Here is a 22,031-nt window from a genome sequence, read left to right on the forward strand (position 1 = left end):
ATATATGTTAATATGTGATAACCCAAAGCCAGACAGCCCTGAATATCACCTGATGCCATTGGCTGTTAAGATCACCCTATGATGTGCACTCTTGTTGCGCTGTCAGGCATCACCCGGAAGACCCCCCGAAGCCCGCTGTCGAGCCTGCAGAGTGCCAACCCGCTCAGTGAGAAAGCACCAAGGTAGGGATCCCTGGTCTGCTTCACGTCTGCCACACATAGACTGGGGGTGTGCCCAGTGCCGTGATTGGGCCTTCTAGGCAATGCCTCCGTTTGTCTGATTTGTAGATCTGCCAGGAAGTCCAAATTCTGTTGAGGGCCTTTTAGTTTTCCACCGAGGCAGAAATCTGTTTGTGCTGCATGCCACGTCTGAGTATGGGCTTGTGGTGTGGTGGCCGGACTTTGCGTCCAATTCCCTGTGACCTCGCTGGGTGAGCAGTGACCCCCATCGGCCCCCAAGGCACACATGACTCCCGGAGTCCCATACTTCTTTAATTACTACGCGCTTTGCAGATTACTGCCTTGTCTGCTCTGGGGGCCAGTGGCACGGGGAGGCAATACAGCGGTGCTTTTGTTCACATCGGCCACGGGCCATTAATAAAAAAGTGCCCAGCGTGATATACAGCCTCACTCACTTTCGGGGGGGTGGGGGTGTTACCGCCTGCTTCCTGTGCATGATCTAAGGCCACTGTTATGCGTCCATAAAGGCAGTGGGGCGGCTGATGAATATCCCGTAACCACAGGAACCATCGGGTCATTCCTACGGCATGAGAGGCTTACCCAGCAGCAGCCCGAGAATCAGACCCCTAACATTAGACCCGCTAGTACCTCTCGGCCAACCAGGTGCCTCACGTATGTTCACTCAAGGAGTTACAGATCTGTCCCTGTCCTTGGGGCTGCATTTCATTGAATTTGTCAGTATTAAGATTGTTAGCTGTTTGAAACAAACCTGGAGGTTCACCATGAGATCAATAAATAATGTTGTCTGTGTGTAAATGTGTGATTTGAACGTGCTGCACTGGACTGACGTGACGATGAAGAGCCAGCATAATTAATATTTAATTTTGATGGATGGGTAGCAGAATTTCTGCATGATATGGAAAACAACAAAACAAAAGGGGAACAAAATCTGAACTTTTGAATGAAGGATGGTGAGATTGGCTTGGTCTCCTAGTTCCCTGCCGGCTCAGAAACGGAGCGATCACTCACCAGGGAGCAGCGAGGCAGAGGTCTGCGTCAGTGCCGTGAAGCAGCAGCAAGAGGATCGTTCCTGCCCCTCCTCCCCCACCACTATTAGAAAAATGTATTTAAAACGTCTCAACTTGCAACATTAGCACCAGCAGAGAGGAAAAAAAAACCCAATTAATCCCGGAGTAGAATCTGAGTAGAGTCCTTCTGAAATTGAACTGCTGGCTTATGCTGTGGCTGGCACTTGTTTTTACTTGTGGGATTTTCCATTGGCAGCTCAGAATGTCAGTTCAGGGGGGTGAGCGCAGTGGTGGGGGCGCCTGGGGCTTTATCGTGTCTCGTGTTCCCACCAGAAATCCAGTGGCTGTTTCCAGTCCTGCGCATTTCCTCCCGCCATCGGCTGCAGCCAGCAAGGCTTAATCTAACTGTTTGTGCATGAGGAAGGTTGGGCCTGACTCCATAGGGCGAGTAGAGTGGGATTGAGGGCAAAAGCATCGTTAGGCTACATTTAGAATAGCTTATTGGTCACATTTGTCTCTGGTCAGAACTGACACTGACCTGAAGGCTGCAAGAGGGACTGCTGTTGGTGGAGCTCTGTTGGGTCTCTGCCGCCCCCCCCCCCCCCCAGCCTGTGGGGCCAGGTAGAGACCAAGCTCTTCCGGAACTTAACCTGGGCCCTGCAATTTGTGAACTCTGAATGATCCTGTGCCCCTGTAACTTCAGGGAAGTGAGCGTATCTGCAGTCCTGTTCCTAGGTCTTTAAATCACCAGGTATTGTGACATCCTCTTTACGGAAACGGCCTCTCCTTATGTGAGGAAGTCAGCCGCCGTGAGGAAACCGTGGAAGTGGGCTGCCATGCAGAAGCTTTGGAAGACGGCCTGCTGTGCGGAAGCTGACCGCTGTGCGGAAGCCGGCCGCTGTGCGGAAGCCGTGGAAGCCGGCCGCTGTGTGGAAGCCGGTCGTTGGGTGAAAGCTTGATGAACAGGTTTCACTTGAAGACACAATCTATGTATTAGCTTCTGTAGCTGTTCCTCAATTGTATAACTGCCTTGGACAGAGCCTCGGGGTAAATGGATGGATGTATGTAGGTATGTATGTGTCAGTCTGTCTGTGTATATGTATGTATGTCTGGTTGTCTGTATGTGTGTATGCATGTGCAGTATTTATATGTATGTACAGTGCTGCTTGCACTGGAAGGCCTTCTGGAAGTCCATTCTCTGGAAGTCCATTCTCTGGACAGACGAGTCCAAAATAGAATTATTTGGTCACAATCAAAACCCACATGTTTGGAGAAAAGCCAACATGGCATATGAAGAAAAGAACCCCCTCCCAACAGTGAAGTATGGTGGTGGAAATGTGAAGATCTGGGGCTGCTTTTCTGCCTCTGGACCTGGACTACTCCATATTATCCAAGGAACCAGGAACTCTTCGGCATATCAACAAATACTTGACCAGAATCTCCTGCCATCAGTCAGGGAGTTGAAGCTGGGATGAAAATGGATTATGCAACAAGACAATGACCCAAAGCATTCCAGCAAAACTACAATGGAATGGCTTCAGAGAAAGAGGATTCGCACTCTGGGTTGGCCCAGCCAAAGTCTGGACCTTAACCCAATTGAAATGTTGTGGCGAGACCTGAAGAAGTTGGTACATGCCAGATGTCCCTCCAACCTCTCTCAATTGGCTGAGTTCTGCAAGGAGGAGTGAGCAAAAATCCCCATAAGCAGATGTGAGACTGGTTAGTGGTTACAGAAGATGTTTAGTTGAAGTAATGGCTGCAAAAGGAGGAGCCACAAGCTACTAATACATACTTTTGCACACGTTAAATTTTCAGTTTTTGTGAAATAAACCGCCTTTGTTGAATTAAATAATAAAAATATCTTTTTGTGTGTCCATTATTTGGAAGGTGTGCTTTACAAATTGGGATTTGGATGTATGTGTAATAACGTTATTTTAATGTTTTTCACAAAAACAGTGACCATGTCTGGAGGGTTCACAAACTTTCAAGCAGCACTGTATGTAGATGTGGATGTGGACTGAGGACAGGCGTCTGCCCTTGTTGCACGTCAGGGACACTTTGGGTGTGAGATGGAACGGCCGGCCCAGCAGGCAAAGCCGACTGTCCTCGGGTTCTCTGCTGGAAGATGATGGCATCTTCCTCAACTCCACTAGCAGCAAGCTGCTGGAGAGAGCCCATGGCATCCTCATGTGAGTGCATGGCATTCTGGGAATGTCTCTCGGCTCTGCTCTCTTTGCTGTTTGACGTTAGCTTTTATAGCACCCCGAATACTCACGTCTGGCCCTCATATAAACTACATTCTTCCATTCTTCATGCATTTAGTCACCCATCAAAAGTTGAGTGATTTTTTTTGTTGAATAAGAATAAGAATTTCCCTCTTTTCAGAATAAGGGCACCCCCCCACAGCCTCACAAAGTGAACTCAAAATAATTTCCTTCCATTTACCTTCCAAAAACTTAACGTTGTGTTTTTTTGAATAGGCGGAACAGGAACTACAAGACGAAGCCATGCCTTCCGAAGGTGAGGCTATCTCTGAGTAGTGCCGTAGAGAAAGCCACGCTGATGGGCTGTCTGTCCGCCCCTGACTCACTGTGACCCCCCCCCCCCCCCCAGCACCTCCTGGACATCAAGTCCCTGAAGTACCTGAGTGGCTTGACGCTGCAGGACCGCATCACCAAGTCCCTGCTCCACCTCCACAAGAAGAAGAAACCCCCCAGCATCAGTGCTCAGTTCCAGGTCCATGTCTCCCCCCCCCCCACCCCCCCATCCTGCTCCGGCTCCACCCTCTCAGAATGGCTCGCGTGCAGACCTCTGGCAGGCCTGAACTCAGTGTTCACACAGAACTGCCATGTTGTTGTTCTCTAGCTACATCTTGTTTTTAAAACCCAGCAAAGTTTTGGATTTCTCTCATCAGAACTTCCTTAATTAAAAGCAGGGAATATTTCTTGGCACTAAAACAATGCTTAAGGAACTCATTCGAATGCTTTTCAGGACCCTTCATCTTGCTGCTGGAGTGTTATATTTAGTGTGTGTATTTATACGAACTCTCAGTCCAAAGCTCGGTGACATCATGTCACTTGAATTCAAAGGGCTCCAGTTGGGGACACTGCTGTAGGCATGTCAGGCATGGGAGCTGGTTAGTTCAAGGTTTTAATAAGTGTGAAATTCAGGGAGGATTTTGAGGTTTCAGGGGAGGTCAGGGGATGAGCCCTGGAAGCGGAGTGCAGGAGGTGGTGGGGGAGGTCAGGGGACAAACCTCGGAGGCAGAGGGCAGGAGGCAGCTGGGGGAGGTCAGGGGACAAACCTCGGAGGCAGAGGGTAGGACGCAGCTGGGGGAGGTCAGGGGACAAACCTCGGAGGCAGAGGGCAGGAGGGAGCTGGGGGAGGTCAGGGGACAAACCTCGGAGGCAGAGGGCAGGAGGCAGTGGGGGAGGTCATGGGGACGCACCTCGGAGGCAGAGGGCAGTAGGCAGCTGGGGGAGGTCAGGGGACAAACCTCGGAGGCAGAGGGCAGGAGGCAGCTGGGGGAGGTCAGGGGACAAACCTCGGAGGCAGAGGGCAGGAGGCAGCTGGGGGAGGTCAGGGGACAAACCTCGGAGGCAGAGAGCAGGAGGCGTTGGGCGAGGTCAGAGGACGAACCTCGGAGGCAGAGGGCGGGAGGCGGTGGGGGAGATCAGGGGACGCACCTCAGAGGCAGAGGGCAGGAGGCGGCTGGGGGAGGTCAGGGGACGAACCTCAGAGGCAGAGGGCAGGAGGTGGCCGGGGAGGTCAGGGGACGAACCTCGGAGGCAGCGGGGGAGGTCAGACAATAAGCCCTGGGCTCTTCACAATAACATTCACACATGAAAAGGAAACCATCTGACCACTGGGCCCAAGCCCCTCACCCCACCCCCAGGCATGAATATGTCCAGTGAAACCCCACCCTGTGTTGCAGGCCTCTCTGAACAAGCTGATGGAAACACTGGGCCAGTCTGAGCCCTACTTTGTGAAATGCATCCGCTCCAATGCAGAAAAGGTATGTCCCCATAGCACAGGGGGTCTGTGAGACCCCACTGGGGTTCCAGACCTTTCGCCTTCCGCCTGCTTTTTTGTCTGTGTCAAGGAAGCAAATAAGGAGCATTTCTAAAATCTCCCCGAAGATTAATGATAACATTTTATAGCTGACAGATCAGCCCGTTAAATATTTACTTGCATAACTAATAGCTACTGGTTTGTTCTATGCCTCTAATACAAGAGAAGCTATGATGATGTGATTTGTATGTAAGTTAGCATGAACGGCAAGATGTTTCATGACAGAAAATACATGTGAAGGCTGAGTGTGAGTCTGTGCAGCTGCCAGGATCGCTCACAGTCGCCTTTCATTCTCCACAGCTGCCCCTCCGCTTCAATGATGTCCTGGTGCTCAGACAGCTCCGCTACACTGGCATGCTGGAGACTGTGCGCATCCGCCGCTCAGGATACAGCATCAAGTACTCCTTCCAGGTCAGGCCTGGTCGCCCTGGGCTTCACAGCACTGCCCCCTCTGGGGGGGCGCTCTGGCTCTGTTGAGTACCTTAATGTCTGTAGTGCCTCAGCACTGCCTCAGTTCATTATCTTAATGTCTGTAGTGCCTCAGTTCATTATCTTAATGTCTGTAGTGCCTCAGCACTGCCCCAGTTCATTACCTTATGTCTGTAGTGACTCAGCACTGCTTCAGTTCATTACCTTATGTCTGTAGTGACTCAGCACTGCTTCAGTTCATTACCTTAATGTCTGTAGTGCCTCAACACTGCCTCCGTTCATTATCTTAATGTCTGTAGTGCCTCAACACTGCCTCCGTTCATTATCTTAATGTCTGTAGTGCCTCAACACTGCCTCCGTTCATTATCTTAATGTCTGTAGTGCCTCAACACTGCCTCCGTTCATTATCTTAATGTCTGTAGTGCCTCAGCACTGCCCCAATTCATTATCTTAATGTCTGTAGTGCCTCAGCACTGCCCCAGTTCGTTACCTTAATGTCTGTAGTGCCTCAGCACTGCCCCAGTTCGTTACCTTAATGTCTGTACTGCCCCAGCACTGGAATTATCCTCCCCTCCCCTGCAATTGGGCAGGATGTTAGATACTCCTGCTCAGTGAGGCTGGCTTTCTGTGACTTCCCGTCTTGCAGAAACGTTCAGCCTCCAGTACAAATGGGAATTACAGGCAGAATTACTTGTGCCCCAGACATTATTTGAATAATATTTCAGTTATCCCGCCCGCACACACACGGAAGCATACATACAGAATATTGTGTATGGATCAGTATATTTATCTTTCCATACAAAATGATAATAAACTGCAGAGGTAGCTCAAGTGCAGTAGCATGCAATAACATTCAATAGCCAGTGCCTTAGGCAGTAATGGTGAATGGCAATTTATTTTTAATAACAATTTTAACCACTTTTTGGCTTATAGTCTACTCCATTCATTTATTGCCATGCCAGATAGGGCTGGATGACACTGGAAAACAATCATATTGTGATATTTGAATTTTTTGTGAAAAATATATTGCAATATTTATGAAAAGGAGTTGGAAATTTCACCAAAATAAGTTTTATTTGGCTACAGTTGGCTGCAGTTTATCTGTTTGTAGTCTGAAAGGCAAGTCACTCACATTCTGGTTAGACTGAATTCTGAGATGTAAATCAATAGATAAACTGCTGGTGTGTCAGCCTGTGCCAACAAAGATTAAGCAGTGCCGGCAAATCACTTTATCATCTTTATGGTATCCAAAATATTTTTAATGAGCAGTTCTTCTTGAAAGGCAACAATCATTAAAATTGCAAAAATTGACCAGTTTTCTTTTTGCGCCTGTAAAAATGTTTTGTCGTAACTTAATCAGCTGGGCTGACAGCATCATTATTGCAGGTCTTGCACAGTGATAGTTGCACAGCATGCGATGTTGGTATTAATGCGGGTTCTCCAGCATGTCGGCAGCATTGCTCCATCCCCCGGTTTACACGAGTCCCCCTCCCGAACACAGCCCTGTGTTCCCCTGTTCCCCAAATGCAGTGACACAGTACCCTTCCTGGCAGAAGGCCTCAGCCACTCCCCCCGTACCCAGCCATGTGAACACAGAGACCTTCTTATCCTTAATGAAATCCCCCCCCCCCCCCCCCCCTGATAATTACATAAACAGGTCTGCAGCTTCCCGGCGGGAAGGGGCTGTCGTCTGCCGAAAGCAGGTTGCCAGTGTCCGGCGTTGTTGTATGATGATGTCAGGCCAGTCTCAGTCGCACGACACGGCTTACAGGGGGCCTTATCCTGCCCGGCCCGCCGCCCAGCTCACAGGAGGTCTATTTGTGCTGTTCCGCAGGACTTTGCTCATCACTTCCATGCACTTCTGCCAGACACCTCCAGCATCACCCCACAAAGCATGAGATCCTTCCTGCAGCAGGCCAGCCTTACCCCTGACGGATACCAAGTGGGACACACCATGGTACGGGCAGGCCGCCGGACCTGAACGCTTTGTGTTTTTGCAGAGAGTTTCATGTTGTCATGTGAATGTGTGTGCGTGCAGGTATGTGCACCCCAGTGCATGTGTGTAAGTGCTCTGTGATGGCGTCCCATCCAAGCTGCTCGCTGGCAGTGTCCTCTGGGCCTCCTGGGGCTGCTTCCAGGCCCACTGCAACCTTGCACTGGGGTGGATGGATGGATGGATGGGTGGGTGGATGGGTGGATGAGACGGTATACAGGCTGCATGGGTAGCATATACAGAGTGGCTCAAAAGTTGGGGTACATTCTTTTTTTTAAGAGTGAAATGGCCATTTTATGTTCAGATTTTTCCTACTATAATAGTGTTTTAGAAATCTGAAAATTAAATGCCTGTCCTGGGGCCGACATCTTATCATGGTGGTGGGGTTTGAATGTTCCAGTGATCCCAGGTCACCCAAGGCAAATAGGTCCTGGGTGAGGAAACAGACGAAGTGTGGCTCATCAGACCCCTTATGATGAGTAAAAACATTGATTCACGTTTTCCCTCGCCCGGACGCGGGTCACTGGGCCCCCCCCCCCCTCCCGGAGCCAGGTCTGGGGGTGGGGCTCGATGGCGACCACCTGGTGGCCAGGCCTGCACCCATGGGGCCTGGTTGGGCACAGCACGAAAGAGGCACGTGGGTCCCCCCTCCAATGGGCTCACCACCTGACGGAGGGGCCATAGGGGTCGGGTGCAGTGTGAGTTGGGCAGTGGCCGAAGGCGGGGACCTTGGCGGTCCGATCCTTGGCTGCAGAAGCTAGCTCTAGGGACATGGAATGTCACCTCTCTGATGGGGACGGAGCCTGAGCTGGTGTGCGAGGTTGTGAGGTTCCGACTAGATATAGTCATGCTCACCTCAACGCATGGCTTGGGCTCTGGAACCAGTCTCCATGAGGGGGGTTGGACCCTATTCCACTCTGGAGTTGCTCGCGGGGAGAGGCATACTTATTGCCCCCTGGCTGGGTGCCTGTACATTGGGGTTTACCGCGGTGGACGAGAGGGTAGCCTCCCTTCACCTTCGGGTGGGGGGACGGGTTCTGACTGTTGTTTGCGCTTATGCGCCGAGCGGCAGTTCAGAGTACCCACCCTTTTTAGAGTCCCTGGAAGGGGTGTTGGAGAGCACTCCTCCTGGGGACTCTCTTGTTCTGCTGGGGGACTTCAATGCTCACGTGAGCAATGACAGTGAGACCTGGAAGGGTGTGATTGGGAGGAACGGCCCCCCTGATCTGAACTCGAGTGTTTTGTTATTGGACTTCTGTGCTCGTCACGGATTGTCCATAATGAACACCATGTTCAAGTATAAGGGTGTCCATATGTGTACTTGGCACCAGGACACCCTAGGCCACAGTCCAATGATCGACTTTGTGGTCGTGTCATCGGACTTGCGGCCGCATGTATTGGACACTTGGGTGAGGAGAGGGGCGGAGCTGTCAACCGATCACCACCTGGTGGTGGGTTGGCTCCGCTGGTGGGAGAGGAAGCCGGTCAGACCTGGCAGACCCAAGCGTATGGTGAGGGTCTGCTGGGAACATCTGGCGGAATCCCCTGTCAGAAGGAGCTTCAACACCTATCTCCAGCAGAACTTCACCCATGTCCCAGGGGAGGCGGGGGACATTGAGTCCGAATGGGCCATGTTCCTTGCCTCCATTGTGGCTGGCGGCTGACCGGAGCTGTAGCCGTAAGGTGGTCGGTGAAGCTGAAGAAGCAGTCCTATTGGACCTTTTTGGCCTGTGGGACTCTGGAGGCAGCTGATGAGTACCAGCAGGCCAAGCGGAACACGGCTTTGGCGGTCGCTGAGGCAAAAACTCACGTATGGGAGGAGTTTGGCGAGGCCATGGAGAACGACTTCCGGACAGCTTCGAAGAGGCTCAGGGCCGGAAAGCAGTGCAGCATCAACACTGTTTATGGTGGGGATGGGGTGCTGCTGACCTCAGCTCGGGACATTGTGGGTTGGTGGAAGGAGTACTTCGAAGACCTCCTGAATCCCGCTGACAATGAGGAAGCAGAGTCTGGGGACTTGGGGGTGGACTCCCCTATCTCTGGTGCGGAGGTCGCTGAGGTGGTTAAAAAGCTCCTCTGTGGTCGGGCCCTTAATTAAATGAAATTGGAAGTTAAATATAAACAGTTATTTGAACTTTATGCAGACATTTTATCCTTAATTTTCAGCCATGTACATTTCTGTATCGATCATTACAACATAATGACACATAAAAGTTGGGGTGATTCAGGGCCTATTCCAGGAAATGCTGCTCATCAGAGAGGGCATCAAAGAGGACACACCCTGATGGGGACCCCAGTTCAGGGACACGTTCGCTCATACACACACACACACAGGATCACGCCAATGACACTCCAAGGCTTCATATTCCCCATGAGCATAGCCTTTAGCCTGCGGGAGGATACCTGCGTAAGCTGGCAGTCCCACACACTGCTAGCTGAGACGGGATCTGAGCCCAATACCTGGGAATCAGGCAGCTCTGTCCAAGGGCTGGGGGGGGGCAATGTTCCCTCTCTCATTAATGTCTGCTAAAAATAGATATGCAGTAGTTTCAGCCTGTTATGTGTCCAAAACAAGGGTGCCACTCACCCACGCACCCACCGTGTGTAGAGAGTGTACCTCTGTCACTGACCCCCCGGGCTCTCATCAGCGGCCTACACTGGGCATTCCAGGCTGGTCGGGGGCCGGGGCGTGACTGGCCAAGGGGAGGGCCGTCCCCGCCCCATATGTGATGCCGTCCCCATGTCACCCCCCAGGTATTCCTGCGGGAGGCAGAGCGCCAGCAGCTGCAGGACCTGCTGCACCAGGAGGTGCTGCGGCGGATCGTGGCCTTACAGCTCCGCTGGCGAGCCGCGCTGGAGAGGAGGCGCTTCCTCGTCATGCGGCTGGCGGCGTGCCTGATCCAGGTGGGTGTCTCTGTGCTGACGCGGTACCAGGCTGCGCTCTCTGACCATGGTGCCAGCCAAGCCGCCACACCCTGTCTTGCTTACTCTCCGTAACATGACTTTCTGATGCACTTTGAATAGATCAGCTTTGCTTATCATCTGCAGCTCATCCAGAACGGTGAGTAAACTGAATGGAGGCCGAGGTCCCCATAGTGTTCATATGTGTTTGAATGCTTTTTGTCATCAAGGACTTTTTCTGACTAATGGATGCTGTCAGTCAATAAAAAGAGGGTCGCTGAGTGGAAATGACACTGAAGCTATTAATGTAAATAAGTGTCACTGGTATGAAAGGGTTTGGTAAGTCCTGTGGTGACTGTGGTGTGATTCTGTTGGCATTTTATCGTTCTGAAGTCCTCTTCTCCCTAACGAAACAAAAGTTCTCCATTGTCTTATAAAGTGAAACCAGGGTACCCGCGGTCATGGAAAACCTGGAAAAATTTTGGAATTTTTCAATAATTTTTCCAGGCCCTGGATAAGTTTTGGAATTCTTGGATAGGGAGGAAAAGTTACGGAAAACTTTCGGAAACTAGCCTTGTTCATTTTTTTCCCAGCTTCGTTCCGCAACGCGCTAACAGAAATGTACGAGTGGAAGTCAATAGTTAACTACTTTGGTAAACATTCGTTTCCGCGCAGATTTTACGTATTTGAGATCGCTTCTTTTTTGCTCTGTTATTCCAGTTTTTATGGTTTTATTTATTTATTTATTTGAATTTTATTGATCAGTTTCCCGTTTTTGACTCAGTTTGCCTCTACCAATCATAAGGTACATATAATTTTAATATTGGGATAATTTTTTTAATAATTGAATGCTATTTGCACATTGGTGGAAGTTGTCCACCATCTGTGTTTATTTGGTAAGCACATTGGCTATTATCGTACCGAAAATTGTAGTATTACTGTCGTGCCGTATGCGGGACGCGGAGCGGAGACAGAGGAGCGGCAGTCAGGAAATCAGGGAACACGGGGTTTAATAAAAAGGGCAGGCAAGAAAACACGCAGTGACATTACAATGACCGGACTGGGGAAACAAACTGAAACGCGGACTAAATACAGAGGACTAATGACAACAAGCAGAAACAGCTGATCACATGGGGATCCCACACGAGGTTAACGAGGGGGCGTGGCACATGGAAGGAGCGGACGATCGGGGCAGGACAATTACTATCTGAAACTGCATGGTCATCAAATCAAAGCAAACTTGTGGATTTTGGAAAATTTTCTTGTGGTACTGGAAAAGTTTTGGAAAAGTCATGGAAATTTATTCTGCCAGAATTGGGGGAACCCTGTGAAACTTACTATAGTATGTCCATTTGAAAACCTAAAATTCCTGTTAACGTGTACAAGACAGTTGTGGGCGTTGTTGCCTTCATTCAGTCTCATGCTTAAGAAATATTGTAATATGTTACTGCTCTGTCCGTTAGAAAGTACTGGAGCATGTGAGGCTGACAGTGAAAAGCGTGTCTTCTCCTTTCCCTGTGCAGCGATGGTGGCGCAGACGGCGGCTGCAAGGCGCCGGGGGGGCAGCGGGGCCGGACCGCGTCCTCCGTGCCGCACTGTGCCTTCAGGCCGCCTGGAGGGGATTCAGCCAGCGGCGTCAATTCCTGCTCTGGCGGGAAGCGGCTCTGGTCATCCAGAGGAACCTGCGGCTGTGGAGACGCCGGCGAGCAGAGGCAGCGAGCGCCATCCAGGCGGCCTGGCGCGGCCACCGGCAGAGGGAGCGCTATCTGAGGATGTGGGGCTCCGTGCTTCTCCTGCAAGCCGCAGCAAGGGGAGCAGCAGCGAGGAGGAGGTACAGCCTGCCTTATTCACTCAGTGCTGCCATGTAGAAACAGGGCGCTGCTCACAGAAATATGATAAATATGGAAATGAATGTCGCGGTTAGTTTGGCCAACGTTCCATTTGCCCTTGGTCCTTCTGTAATACAGCCATGTGTTGCTGAATTCTCTCTCGTCAGATTTAAGGATCTGAAAGCCCAGAAGCTAAGAGAGAGGCAGCTACAGGACAGACCTCAGCCAGAAGATGGGATCCTGGCCACCACTGGCCTGGATCTTAGCACATGGGAGGAGCGCTTGTGCCAGGAGCGGGAGTGGGGCCCCCTGGGGTCTGGTGCCGCCATGGGAGGCACCCAGGAGCAGGCTGAGGAGGAGAAGGAGGGACTGAGGGTCACGAGCTCGGGAGCTACAGCAGGAGCTTCATCAGCTGGAGTGCTGACGGGGAAAGAGATGCCTCAGGTGTTGGAGGATCCCAGCCATAAGACCAGGGTCAAGCGAGAGAAACGAAGGAAGAGGGAACTGGAGCAGGCAAAGTTTAGCTTAACGCTGCTGAAGGTGAGGTCTACAAGTGCTCTGTCACCATCTGAGGAGAGGAACTGGCCATCTGAGAAGTCTATAGAACCTCTATCACCATCTGAGGAGAGGAACTGGCCTTCTGAGAGGTCTACAGAACCTCTGTCACCATCTGAGGAGAGGAACTGGCCTTCTGAGAGGTCTACAGAACCTCTGTCACCATCTGAGGAGAGGAACTGGCCTTCTGAGAGGTCTACAGGGGCTCTGTCACCGACCCAGGAGAGGAACTGGCCTTCTGAGATGGCTTCAGTGGATATCCACTTGCCTCAGGGAACTCCTCACAGTCAGAGTCACAAAGGGAGCTTTGAGCTGTACGGTACAGATGACTATCCTAAAGACTTGCATGTCACTGTGGAAGTGGAAGGTACCAGCTCTACTACTGTGATCCCTGAGCAGACGCAAAGCAGTCCAACGTCTCCAAGTCCACCAGGACCTGTCAGCTCAGATGGATTCTCCACTGGTTTCAGGGCGGACTTCATGAGTATAGGTCCTTCTCCCAAAATAGAAAACAACCTTCCAACCTTCTACATCCCACCCCACGAGAAACCCATCACGGACTCCTCTCCTGCCATGCAGCAAGCAGAAGTAGCAAACCACCTTAAAGAGATGAAAGAACCTTCTCAGAAGCCCTTGGTGGTGCTCATCAGCATGCAGAAGGATTCGTCGCTCTATGGCAGTCAGCAAAAAGCAGCCGAGCTCCGGGACAGATCTGTCCAGACGAGCCCGTGCACTCCTGGGGCAGAGGACTCCAACCGCCAGGCCGTCCTCCAGAGGCTGGAGAAGATGAACGAAGAGAAAGAGGAGCGCCTGAAGCAGCAGCAGCAGCAGAAAGAAAGGGAGATGATGGAGCAGATCCGACAGCAGACGGAGAACCTCAAGAAGCAAAGGAAGTGCTATGCTCAGTATGAGAGGGACCTTCTGGAGAAGCAGCGGGGGGAGGCTTTGCTGAAGATTGAGCAGAGCAGACAAAGAGGTTTGGCACAGGAACCTGCAGGTCGCAAGCCAGAGAGACCAGGCCATCTCCACTTGCCCGGCACCCTGGCCTCTCCTGGAATCCTGGATGCCCAGATGACCGAAAACCTCATACGTCATGGAAAGCAGCCTCCTCCACAGACTAGCCTAAATCAACCAATCCCATCCTTGGAAGGAAGGCCCGTGATGGATGGGTGGGCACCCAAGCTGACCCTGGAGTTGCAGGAGGGTCTTCCCAGAGGGAGGCCACACATTAAAGTTCCCATCCAGGGCTTGAACACAGCCACCAAACCAACAAACATCTTCTTCACACCAAAAGACAACAAGCTGACTGTCTCCAAGTGAGTAACAGACATGGCATTTTTATTCACTGTAGCCGTGTAACAGGACAGCATTTTCAAAGTGTTTACACATGTTACAGGTCCGATAAGGACATTGCCAATCAGGAAAGGTCAAAGGCTTTCCAAAAGAATGAAGGGCTCAGAAGTTCCCGGTCCTCCAAGGGGCTGAAAGGACGTGAGGTGAGTAAAGAAGCGAACTTCCTGAACTGGTCATTTGTTCTATAAGGTTTCAGAAACCACTGAGTCAAAGGGGGTGGGTGTGGTAGGGCTGCCAGGAATTAGACGATGGCTGCAGATGTGCCTACAGAGCCGGTCGTCACTGAGCACGCTGTGGCACTGAGCACTCCATAGCCATGCACAGCTGTGTCCTTAATGTAGTTTCCATATTTAATGTAATGTCTTTAAAGCTCTGTTTATTGTTGAGTATATTCTTATATCTCTTGTTTTGTCTCCAGCACAGAGATAAATGTGTATATATTTACCCTCAACCTCCTCGGCTAATGCAAAGCCGCATCCGCAGGTGTCCCCCCCCACAGAGTCCCAGCCCCCAAAGCCCCAATCCCCACTTTAGATTGTGTCCTACCTTAGAATCTGGCCGGGTGCGGATGGGTCACGGGGCTGACGGACAAGCGAGCAGCGGCAGCCAGAGGCGTTTACCTGTGTTGTTATCATTTGGTTAATTAGGTCGCCACAGCTGGCCATAAAAAGAGAGCCCGCATGGCACGGACACGCTCCGACTTCCTGAGCCGAGGGTCACACCCCGCAGGGGAGGGCGACTCGGAGGAGGATGAGGGGGGTGACTACCTGTCCCCGCCCCCTCTGTCCCCCCGTGTGCCCCCCCCAGAGCAGGACACTGAGGGGGAGGCAGCTGACAGTCATCTCAGTGACTCAGAAATGGTAAATGGATGAGCCCAGGGCCCCACCGGGCCCCTCCCGGTGGGGGGATGCTGCTGGGGGTGTTTCTCTACTGCTAATCCCTCCAGCCCCCACCTGGGAAAAATCGCAGTACTAAACCGCTTCAGTGCTCCACATTCTTTGTAGCGTCTTCCGCTCTACTCTAGACGGGGAAACACCTTTTGAAATTTTAGGGAAAATAAATAAATGGCTAAAATGGCACGCCAAAATATGTTAATAATCCTTTTGGCGTCGTTCTAAAAATACTGCTCATAATTTTTACAACTTTTCTTATAATTCATAGATTTTTGTTTGTCTATTACTGCATTTATCCATTTTAACATACACAATGAAAGTAATTGCTAAAGTTAATATTCAGCATTTGGACAAAGGAACACTTTTGCAAAAGAAATTTGTATCAGATAACTACAACACTTATGCTTTAAGAGACTTGCCCTATCTTTTGGCTTGACTCTCTTTAAAACATCCTGCTTAAACAGTCCAGAATGTGTGATAATCAGCTGTCCTGTCCTTGTAGACGAGGATGGCTCTGATCAGAAGCGTGTTTGCCCTGCCCGCGAGAGAGTAGCTGACCCTAACCCACTCTGCTGTCCATACTGTGGTTTATAGCTCCAGTCTGGCACACGAGGCCACCCCTCTCTCACTGCCACCCCCAGCTGGTCCCACCTAGCTACTGCATGCTTCAGGCCACCACACCAGCCGTCTGAGGCGGCATGTCGTCGTCGTCTCCCCCTTCTCCCACACCGTCGGTGCTGTGCTTCTCCGTGGGGGCCCGGGGCCCCAGCGAAGTGCCTGGGGCAGGCTTCACCGCTTTCATGTCGATTCATTCACCCTTTCTTCTGGGACTTGACTTTCCTGTGTCGCAGTGGTGACGTAATGTGACGTGTGACTGCTGGGCAAGGCCTTGTAGGTGTGACTGGTGACATGCCGAACTCAGTTAATCTACTTTCAGACTCAGCTAGGCCCCTCCCCCAGGGCGGAGCTCTGCACGGCTGCCTGTGGAAACGGCCACTTGAAGGGGTTTTGTGTTGTAAATCTGTAGATCGCAATCTGTTGATCACTATTTGCGTTGCGTCACTACTTGTCAGTCTTTTAACAAATGACTTAGCGTCAAATGCTACAAAGCCACACTTTATGTTGGTGCTTGATTTGACGGATTAGATGATTTGTTTGGCTAAGCAGTGCTTTGAAAGTGACGGGAGGAGTTGGAACAAAGGAGTTGTTGCATCTCACGATTCTGGCCAGGGCATGACAGGACCAGCAATGGTGCACTTCAGCGAACGGTAGAAGCAGGATCAGTCATTTAATCTAGTACTACACTGCCACCTAGAGCTGCAGGAATGTATTACCTTTAAAACACTTGGAAAGGTATCACATCTCTTAGGACATTAATATAGGGTGTTATGCTTAGACCTCAGAAGAGGCCATTTGAGTAATTCCTGTATGACCTCAGCATTTAAGTGTACATAAGGAATTGGTAGTTTTGGTATGTTTACGTTTGGTAGACTCTTCCTTTGCTATGGGAATATGCGTTTAGCATAGTCCTGTTTGAAAATGGATCCTTCCTGGCTCTTTGCTCAGTAGGGTGTATGGTCTCGCCTCAGTCTGTAAGCTTTTAGTGTAGAGCAGTGCTGCTGTGTCTGAGATCTTCATGGGTGTCCGTCAGCACCTCCAGAGGAGCTCCACTGGGAAGCTCTGTCACATGACCTCATCACAGCGGGTAGTTTTCTCGCCACTCTGAAGCTGCAACCATCCATTAACGTTGCAGGCATCATTGGCTGGTGGGAATCAGAAGAAAAGCCATAAAGCGGCTTCCTCAGGGGATCTGGCCAAGGCGGACTCGCTGAGGAAGAGCTCCCACACGGACGGCAGGTATGTGCCTGTCCTGCCTGGGGTCTGTCCCTGAAAATGGGGAACACCTTCCACAGCGGGACCCTCCTTTATTATTGTTTATTTTCCAGTTTTCTCACCCTTTGGTGTCGGTGCGCATTTCCTTTTGTTTGTGTTCTTTCTCTGGCAGGATGATGTTGGACGTGATGATGACCTAACCTGCCGTCTCTTGTGTCCTGTGCGAGTTTGACATTTTGTTTTTTTGTGTTCTCCCTGGGTGGCAGGATGAGAGGCAAGATGCGGTTTTGGGGGAAAATGAAGCAGGGTGAGAAGAAGGCGATCAGATCCCTGGCCAGTACCGCTGACATACCTGGGGGGGACTTGACTGACACCGGGCTGTTCATGGGAGAGGGTGAGCAGTACACAGACACACATGCGCAGATGCGGGCCCGTGCACAAACACGCGCAGACGTGCGCAGACACATATACACACAATGACTGGATGGTGATATATCCTAAGAAAACATTTCTTCAAAATAAGTCCATAAGCAGGTATCAGAATCTCTCATTTCTTGATCTAGCTTGTTCTGGTCTTTGCTGGCACAGAGGTATAACCTCCTAACCACACTGGCAGCCAGTGGGAAATTTCTGCTAAGTAAGTGCGGGGAACATGAGCATTCCGCTTCCCGACCCCCTGACCACAGTCTTCTCGCTCCTACAGGGCCGCAGCCTGCGTCCCCCCCCCACAGCCCCACGCTGCCCGGCGAGCGGGGGAAGGAGTTCAAGGACAACAAGGAGCCGTCGCCCAAAATGAAGCGGAGACGCAGCGTGAAGATCAGCGGCGTAGCCCTGGAACCCGCTGCCTGGCAGAACGACGCCCTGCAGATCCTCACCAGCGCCGCGGACTACCGCAGCATGAACGACTTCCTCATGAAGAAGGTGGGCAGCTGCCTCTGCTCCGCTCCAGTCTTCAGGCCCCGGGGGGTGGGGGCAGGGGTTGGGGTGGAGCCAGGCTCGGGGACTTGGCCTCACCGCCTGAACACTGTAGCTTGTGCTGACGCATCTCCTGTTTCTCCCGGGTTGTGCTGCAGATCAATGACCTGGACACTGAGGACAGTAAGAAAGACACCTTAGTGGATGTGGTCTTCAAAAAGGCGCTCAAGGAGTTCCGCCTGAACATTTTCAACTCCTATTCCACTGTTCTGGCCGTGAGTAACCATCAGCTTCCCCTGAGCTGCTACACCTGCTTTTGTTCAGTAAGGTCTTATTTTCGCCATGTGTAATACATGCAAACCCTATGAATAGTTTTTGTCCAGGGTTTTATTAAGAAAAAAATCGACAAATATAATAGAGGGTATTCATTGAGGTGAGCTGCAGTCTTAATCCTGATGGGTGAGGTTTAAAACAGGAAATGAGGGCCTTTTGACTGGGCTAATTCTACTAAGATAATGTGTGTGGCCACATTTACATGCTTGCTTTCATGCCATCTCTCTTAGGGAGCAGATGCGAATTTCCAAAGCAGTCACTTGTGCTCTTTCCCACTCACCTACAGATGGACGATGGGAAGTGCATCCGCTGCAAAGACCTGTATGCGCTCTTCGAGCAAATCCTGGAGAAGACCATGCGGCTGGAGCAGCGGGTCTGGGCCGAGTCCCCCGTCAAAGTGTGGGTCAACACTTTCAAGGTGTTTCTGGATGAGTTCATGACGGAATACAAACCTCTGGACAGCGCGGCTAGCAAGGTAGGGCACCACGCTGATGGCTGCAGTGACAAGCGCGCATGTTCAGGCCTGCAGCGGGAACTCATTCTGGTGTCCCACTCCAGGTGGCCAAGCCTGACCGGAAGAAGAGGAGGAAGAAGGATGCCGATATTGTAAGTGTTCTTTGGTGGAATATTTTGTGACTAATCTGATCAGTTACTCGTTTCAAATTTAGGAAATTGCACTAAAATCAGGCTTCTGACCTGAAGTTCCAGGATGTTCATATGCTTTTGCGTTGGCTCAGTAAAAAGCCCAAGGACTGATTGGGTCTCACTTGCAGACTTAAAAGCTGTGAAACGGTTCCCAGAGTACCTGTTGTCTGCAGAAGCACTGAGGTCTCCTGACTTGTTAAGTGTAGCTGCATCGCATTCCCTGCAGGTTGAGGAGCACAGTGGCCACATCTTCCGGTCGGCGCAGTACAGCATTCCCACCTACTGCGAGTACTGCTCCTCCCTCATCTGGATGATGGACCGGGCCTGCGTCTGCAAGCGTGAGTGCGGCCCAGTGCCCTTCTCTCTGGCCACCTTGTTCCTGCCGGCAGCCCACTGTAAGCACATAGCTTGCAGGTGAACGAGCCGGTTCATTTCTGCCCAGCACAGAATGCCCTGGGTCGTCTTTCCCCTTGCCCGCCATGATGGCAGACTCGCGCTGTCGGGCCACTTGACGTGACTCCATGCTGTTTCCCCTGCAGTGTGTCGCTATGCCTGCCACAGGAAGTGCTGTTTGAAGACGACGACCAAATGCAGCAAAAAGGTAAAGCGACACGTGCCTCGGTGTCCCGGGGAGGGCAGCCATCGCTGTACTCATCTTTACTTAGAAGCTGTTTTCTTTCGTGTTCAAGAGTACAGTTACTGACGTGTGTGTCTGTTGCCGGCGCAGTACGAGCCCGAGCTGACCTCTCGGCAGTTTGGCGTGGAGGTGACACGGCTGACTAATGACGAGCGGACCGTGCCCCTGGTCGTGGAGAAGCTCATCAACTACATCGAGATGCACGGCCTCTACACTGAGGGCATCTACAGGAAATCGGGGTCCGCTAACAAGATCAAGGAACTGAAGCAGGGGCTGGACACGGGTATGAGTGGGGGTAGCAGAGTGGCGGCTGCTGGGAGAGCAGGAGTGAACAGGAGTCTCCTCACTGGCACTAATGCACTTGCACACTCTCCACACCCAGATCTGAACAGTATGAATCTGGACGAGTACAACATCCACGTCATTGCCAGTGTCCTCAAGCAGTGGCTGCGTGACTTGCCAAATCCACTCATGACCTTTGAACTTTATGAGGAGTTCCTTAGAGCCATGGGTAAAAAATCCATTGAATCTTTTCTTCATACTCTCCTTTACATGACTCCATAAAGAAACAGATATGCAGAGATTGTGTAGTTTTTAAATATAATGTATTTCGAAAATGTATCTTCTATTATAGATTAAATTTTAGTAGTAATGGTTATCTGAACTGTTATTCGCTGACCTCCAGGTAGTGTCTGCTTGGCGTAGCTTCACGCACTGATGTTTGATCTCACAGGTCTGCAGGACAGGAAGGAGGTGATTCGGAGCATCTACTCCGTGATCGACCAGCTCAGCAGAACTCACCTCAGCACCCTAGAGCGCCTGATCTTTCATTTGGTCAGGTGGGTATATGGAGCTTCTGGGCTGGGGAGGGCACTGGAAGGGAACTGAGAGGGGACTGGCAGAGTGCTAGGAGGGGTCTGGGAGAGCATTGGGAGGGTCTGGGAGACAATTAGGAGGGCACTGGCTGGGTGCTGGGAGGGGTCTGGCTGGGGGCTGGGAGGGGTCTGGCTGGGGGCTGGGAGGGCACGGGCAGGGTTACATGGCCACCTTGTGACCAACACACATTCCTGGGGTCCTTGTAGGGTTGCTCTGCAGGAGGAGACCAACCGCATGTCTGCCAACGCCCTGGCCATCGTCTTCGCCCCCTGCATCCTGCGCTGCCCCGACACCATCGATCCACTGCAGAGTGTGCAGGACATCAGCAGGACTACTGCGTACGACCGCCGGCCCACACCTATGGTGCCCCCTTCTGGAATCCCGTTAAATGACATCTTGACCAAGTTGTATGCTGCTGTCTCCTCTGCAGATGTGTGGAACTAATCATCGACGAGCAGATGAACAAGTACAAGGCCAGACTTAAGGACATTAGCAGCTTGGAGTTCGCCGAGAACAAGGCCAAGTGCCGGCTGACCCTCATCCGGAGATCAATGGTACAGATCAGTTGGGGTGGAAATGAACATGGCGGGGGGGCAATAGGGGGCCTTAACGGGATGCCTGTATTCTCAGTATTCTGGGCAGTGCCGGGTCTTCTGGGTGTTTTTCTCTGTGTGAAATGCCTTCCCAGTCCCTGTAATTCACAGAACTAAAGCCTTAATTCCCTTATCGTCCTTGATTTTTTCCCGTTTGCTCACATTTGCACATAATAATTATAGTAGGCAGCCCTTCAGAAGCCCGGAAGTAAAGCCTGTGTTTTATTAGGTCTGTCTGCTTTGAAGCAGATTCTGCATAATTTGAACGAGATGCTTGTTGAGCCGAATGTTCAGATAAAGGGGCAGCATGGTAGCCTGTCTCTTCCTCTCCCCCGTCCCGCTAGTGAGGATGGTGCCTTTTCCATTTCAGCCCTTCCTCAGTCACTCTAACCCTGTTCTCTCCCCCACCTCCCCCCCCAGAAACCTGTACTTATTGCCGTTAGGTTTTTGAGCATGAGCCGCACTGTGGCCTCGGTACGTATAACGTGTCTGTCTCCATGTGACGTGCTCATTCGCTCGCTGCAGCCACGGGCCGCGCCGCTCCACCCGTCTCCTCCATCGTCTCCAGGCCCTGTCTGTCTCTGTGACCGTCTGCTGCTGCCGGCTCAGCTCATGCCAGCTCACATGTGCTTTTCAACATCACCGTCCAAAATGCCGCTGTTAGCTTCACTGTAGATGGAGATTTCTGAGAATGTATGGGTCTTATGGGTCTCGTATTTGGCACTGGTACCAAAACTGGCCGGGTTAAACACCCCTGTCAGATTAGTGTTTCTAACAATTTACTTTTTAATTAGGAGACTGGCTTTTTGGCTACCTTGCTCCCTGGAAATGCGCTGATAATACTGTCCAGAATACGAACGTGTGTGTGTGTCTTAAGGTCTTAGCGGTGGCATGCACAGCGTAAGCACAGCGTAAGCACAGCGTAAGCACAGGTATCTTGGCAGTCCACTTCCTGAGCTCTCCTGCTG

At 51.4% G+C, this 22,031-nt stretch overlaps 1 protein-coding gene across 7 annotated transcripts in view; it reads left to right on the forward strand.

Moving 5' to 3' along the window:
• The window catches only part of myo9aa (myosin IXAa), a 106,297-nt gene that overhangs the window by 78,980 nt on the left and 5,286 nt on the right, over positions 1 to 22,031 (forward strand). For 5 of the 7 annotated variants that reach the window (XR_011993770.1, XM_072718007.1, XM_072718011.1 and 2 more), the window contains 26 exons: positions 107 to 182; positions 3,259 to 3,396; positions 3,688 to 3,727; positions 3,821 to 3,943; positions 5,142 to 5,222; positions 5,579 to 5,689; positions 7,542 to 7,664; positions 10,455 to 10,604; positions 12,125 to 12,432; positions 12,598 to 14,301; positions 14,382 to 14,481; positions 14,986 to 15,198; positions 16,985 to 17,088; positions 17,331 to 17,458; positions 17,768 to 17,985; positions 18,138 to 18,254; positions 18,599 to 18,787; positions 18,871 to 18,918; positions 19,184 to 19,295; positions 19,497 to 19,558; positions 19,685 to 19,877; positions 19,977 to 20,105; positions 20,328 to 20,433; positions 20,677 to 20,808; positions 20,901 to 21,024; positions 21,484 to 21,537. Coding sequence is in view for 6 of the 7 variants with exons in the window: in XM_072718007.1 (XP_072574108.1) it covers positions 107 to 182; positions 3,259 to 3,396; positions 3,688 to 3,727; positions 3,821 to 3,943; positions 5,142 to 5,222; positions 5,579 to 5,689; positions 7,542 to 7,664; positions 10,455 to 10,604; positions 12,125 to 12,432; positions 12,598 to 14,301; positions 14,382 to 14,481; positions 14,986 to 15,198; positions 16,985 to 17,088; positions 17,331 to 17,458; positions 17,768 to 17,985; positions 18,138 to 18,254; positions 18,599 to 18,787; positions 18,871 to 18,918; positions 19,184 to 19,295; positions 19,497 to 19,558; positions 19,685 to 19,877; positions 19,977 to 20,105; positions 20,328 to 20,433; positions 20,677 to 20,808; positions 20,901 to 21,024; positions 21,484 to 21,537 (4,883 nt within the window). In the remaining variant the exon portion in view is untranslated. The remainder of the gene's footprint in view (positions 1 to 106; positions 183 to 3,258; positions 3,397 to 3,687; positions 3,728 to 3,820; positions 3,944 to 5,141; positions 5,223 to 5,578; positions 5,690 to 7,541; positions 7,665 to 10,454; positions 10,605 to 12,124; positions 12,433 to 12,597; positions 14,302 to 14,381; positions 14,482 to 14,985; positions 15,199 to 16,984; positions 17,089 to 17,330; positions 17,459 to 17,767; positions 17,986 to 18,137; positions 18,255 to 18,598; positions 18,788 to 18,870; positions 18,919 to 19,183; positions 19,296 to 19,496; positions 19,559 to 19,684; positions 19,878 to 19,976; positions 20,106 to 20,327; positions 20,434 to 20,676; positions 20,809 to 20,900; positions 21,025 to 21,483; positions 21,538 to 22,031) is intronic. The other 2 variants (XM_072718009.1, XM_072718012.1) reach the window with 2 other exon arrangements.

This window comes from Paramormyrops kingsleyae, chromosome 11 (genome assembly GCF_048594095.1).
Source record: "Paramormyrops kingsleyae isolate MSU_618 chromosome 11, PKINGS_0.4, whole genome shotgun sequence".
NCBI classification, from domain to species: domain Eukaryota; kingdom Metazoa; phylum Chordata; class Actinopteri; order Osteoglossiformes; family Mormyridae; genus Paramormyrops; species Paramormyrops kingsleyae.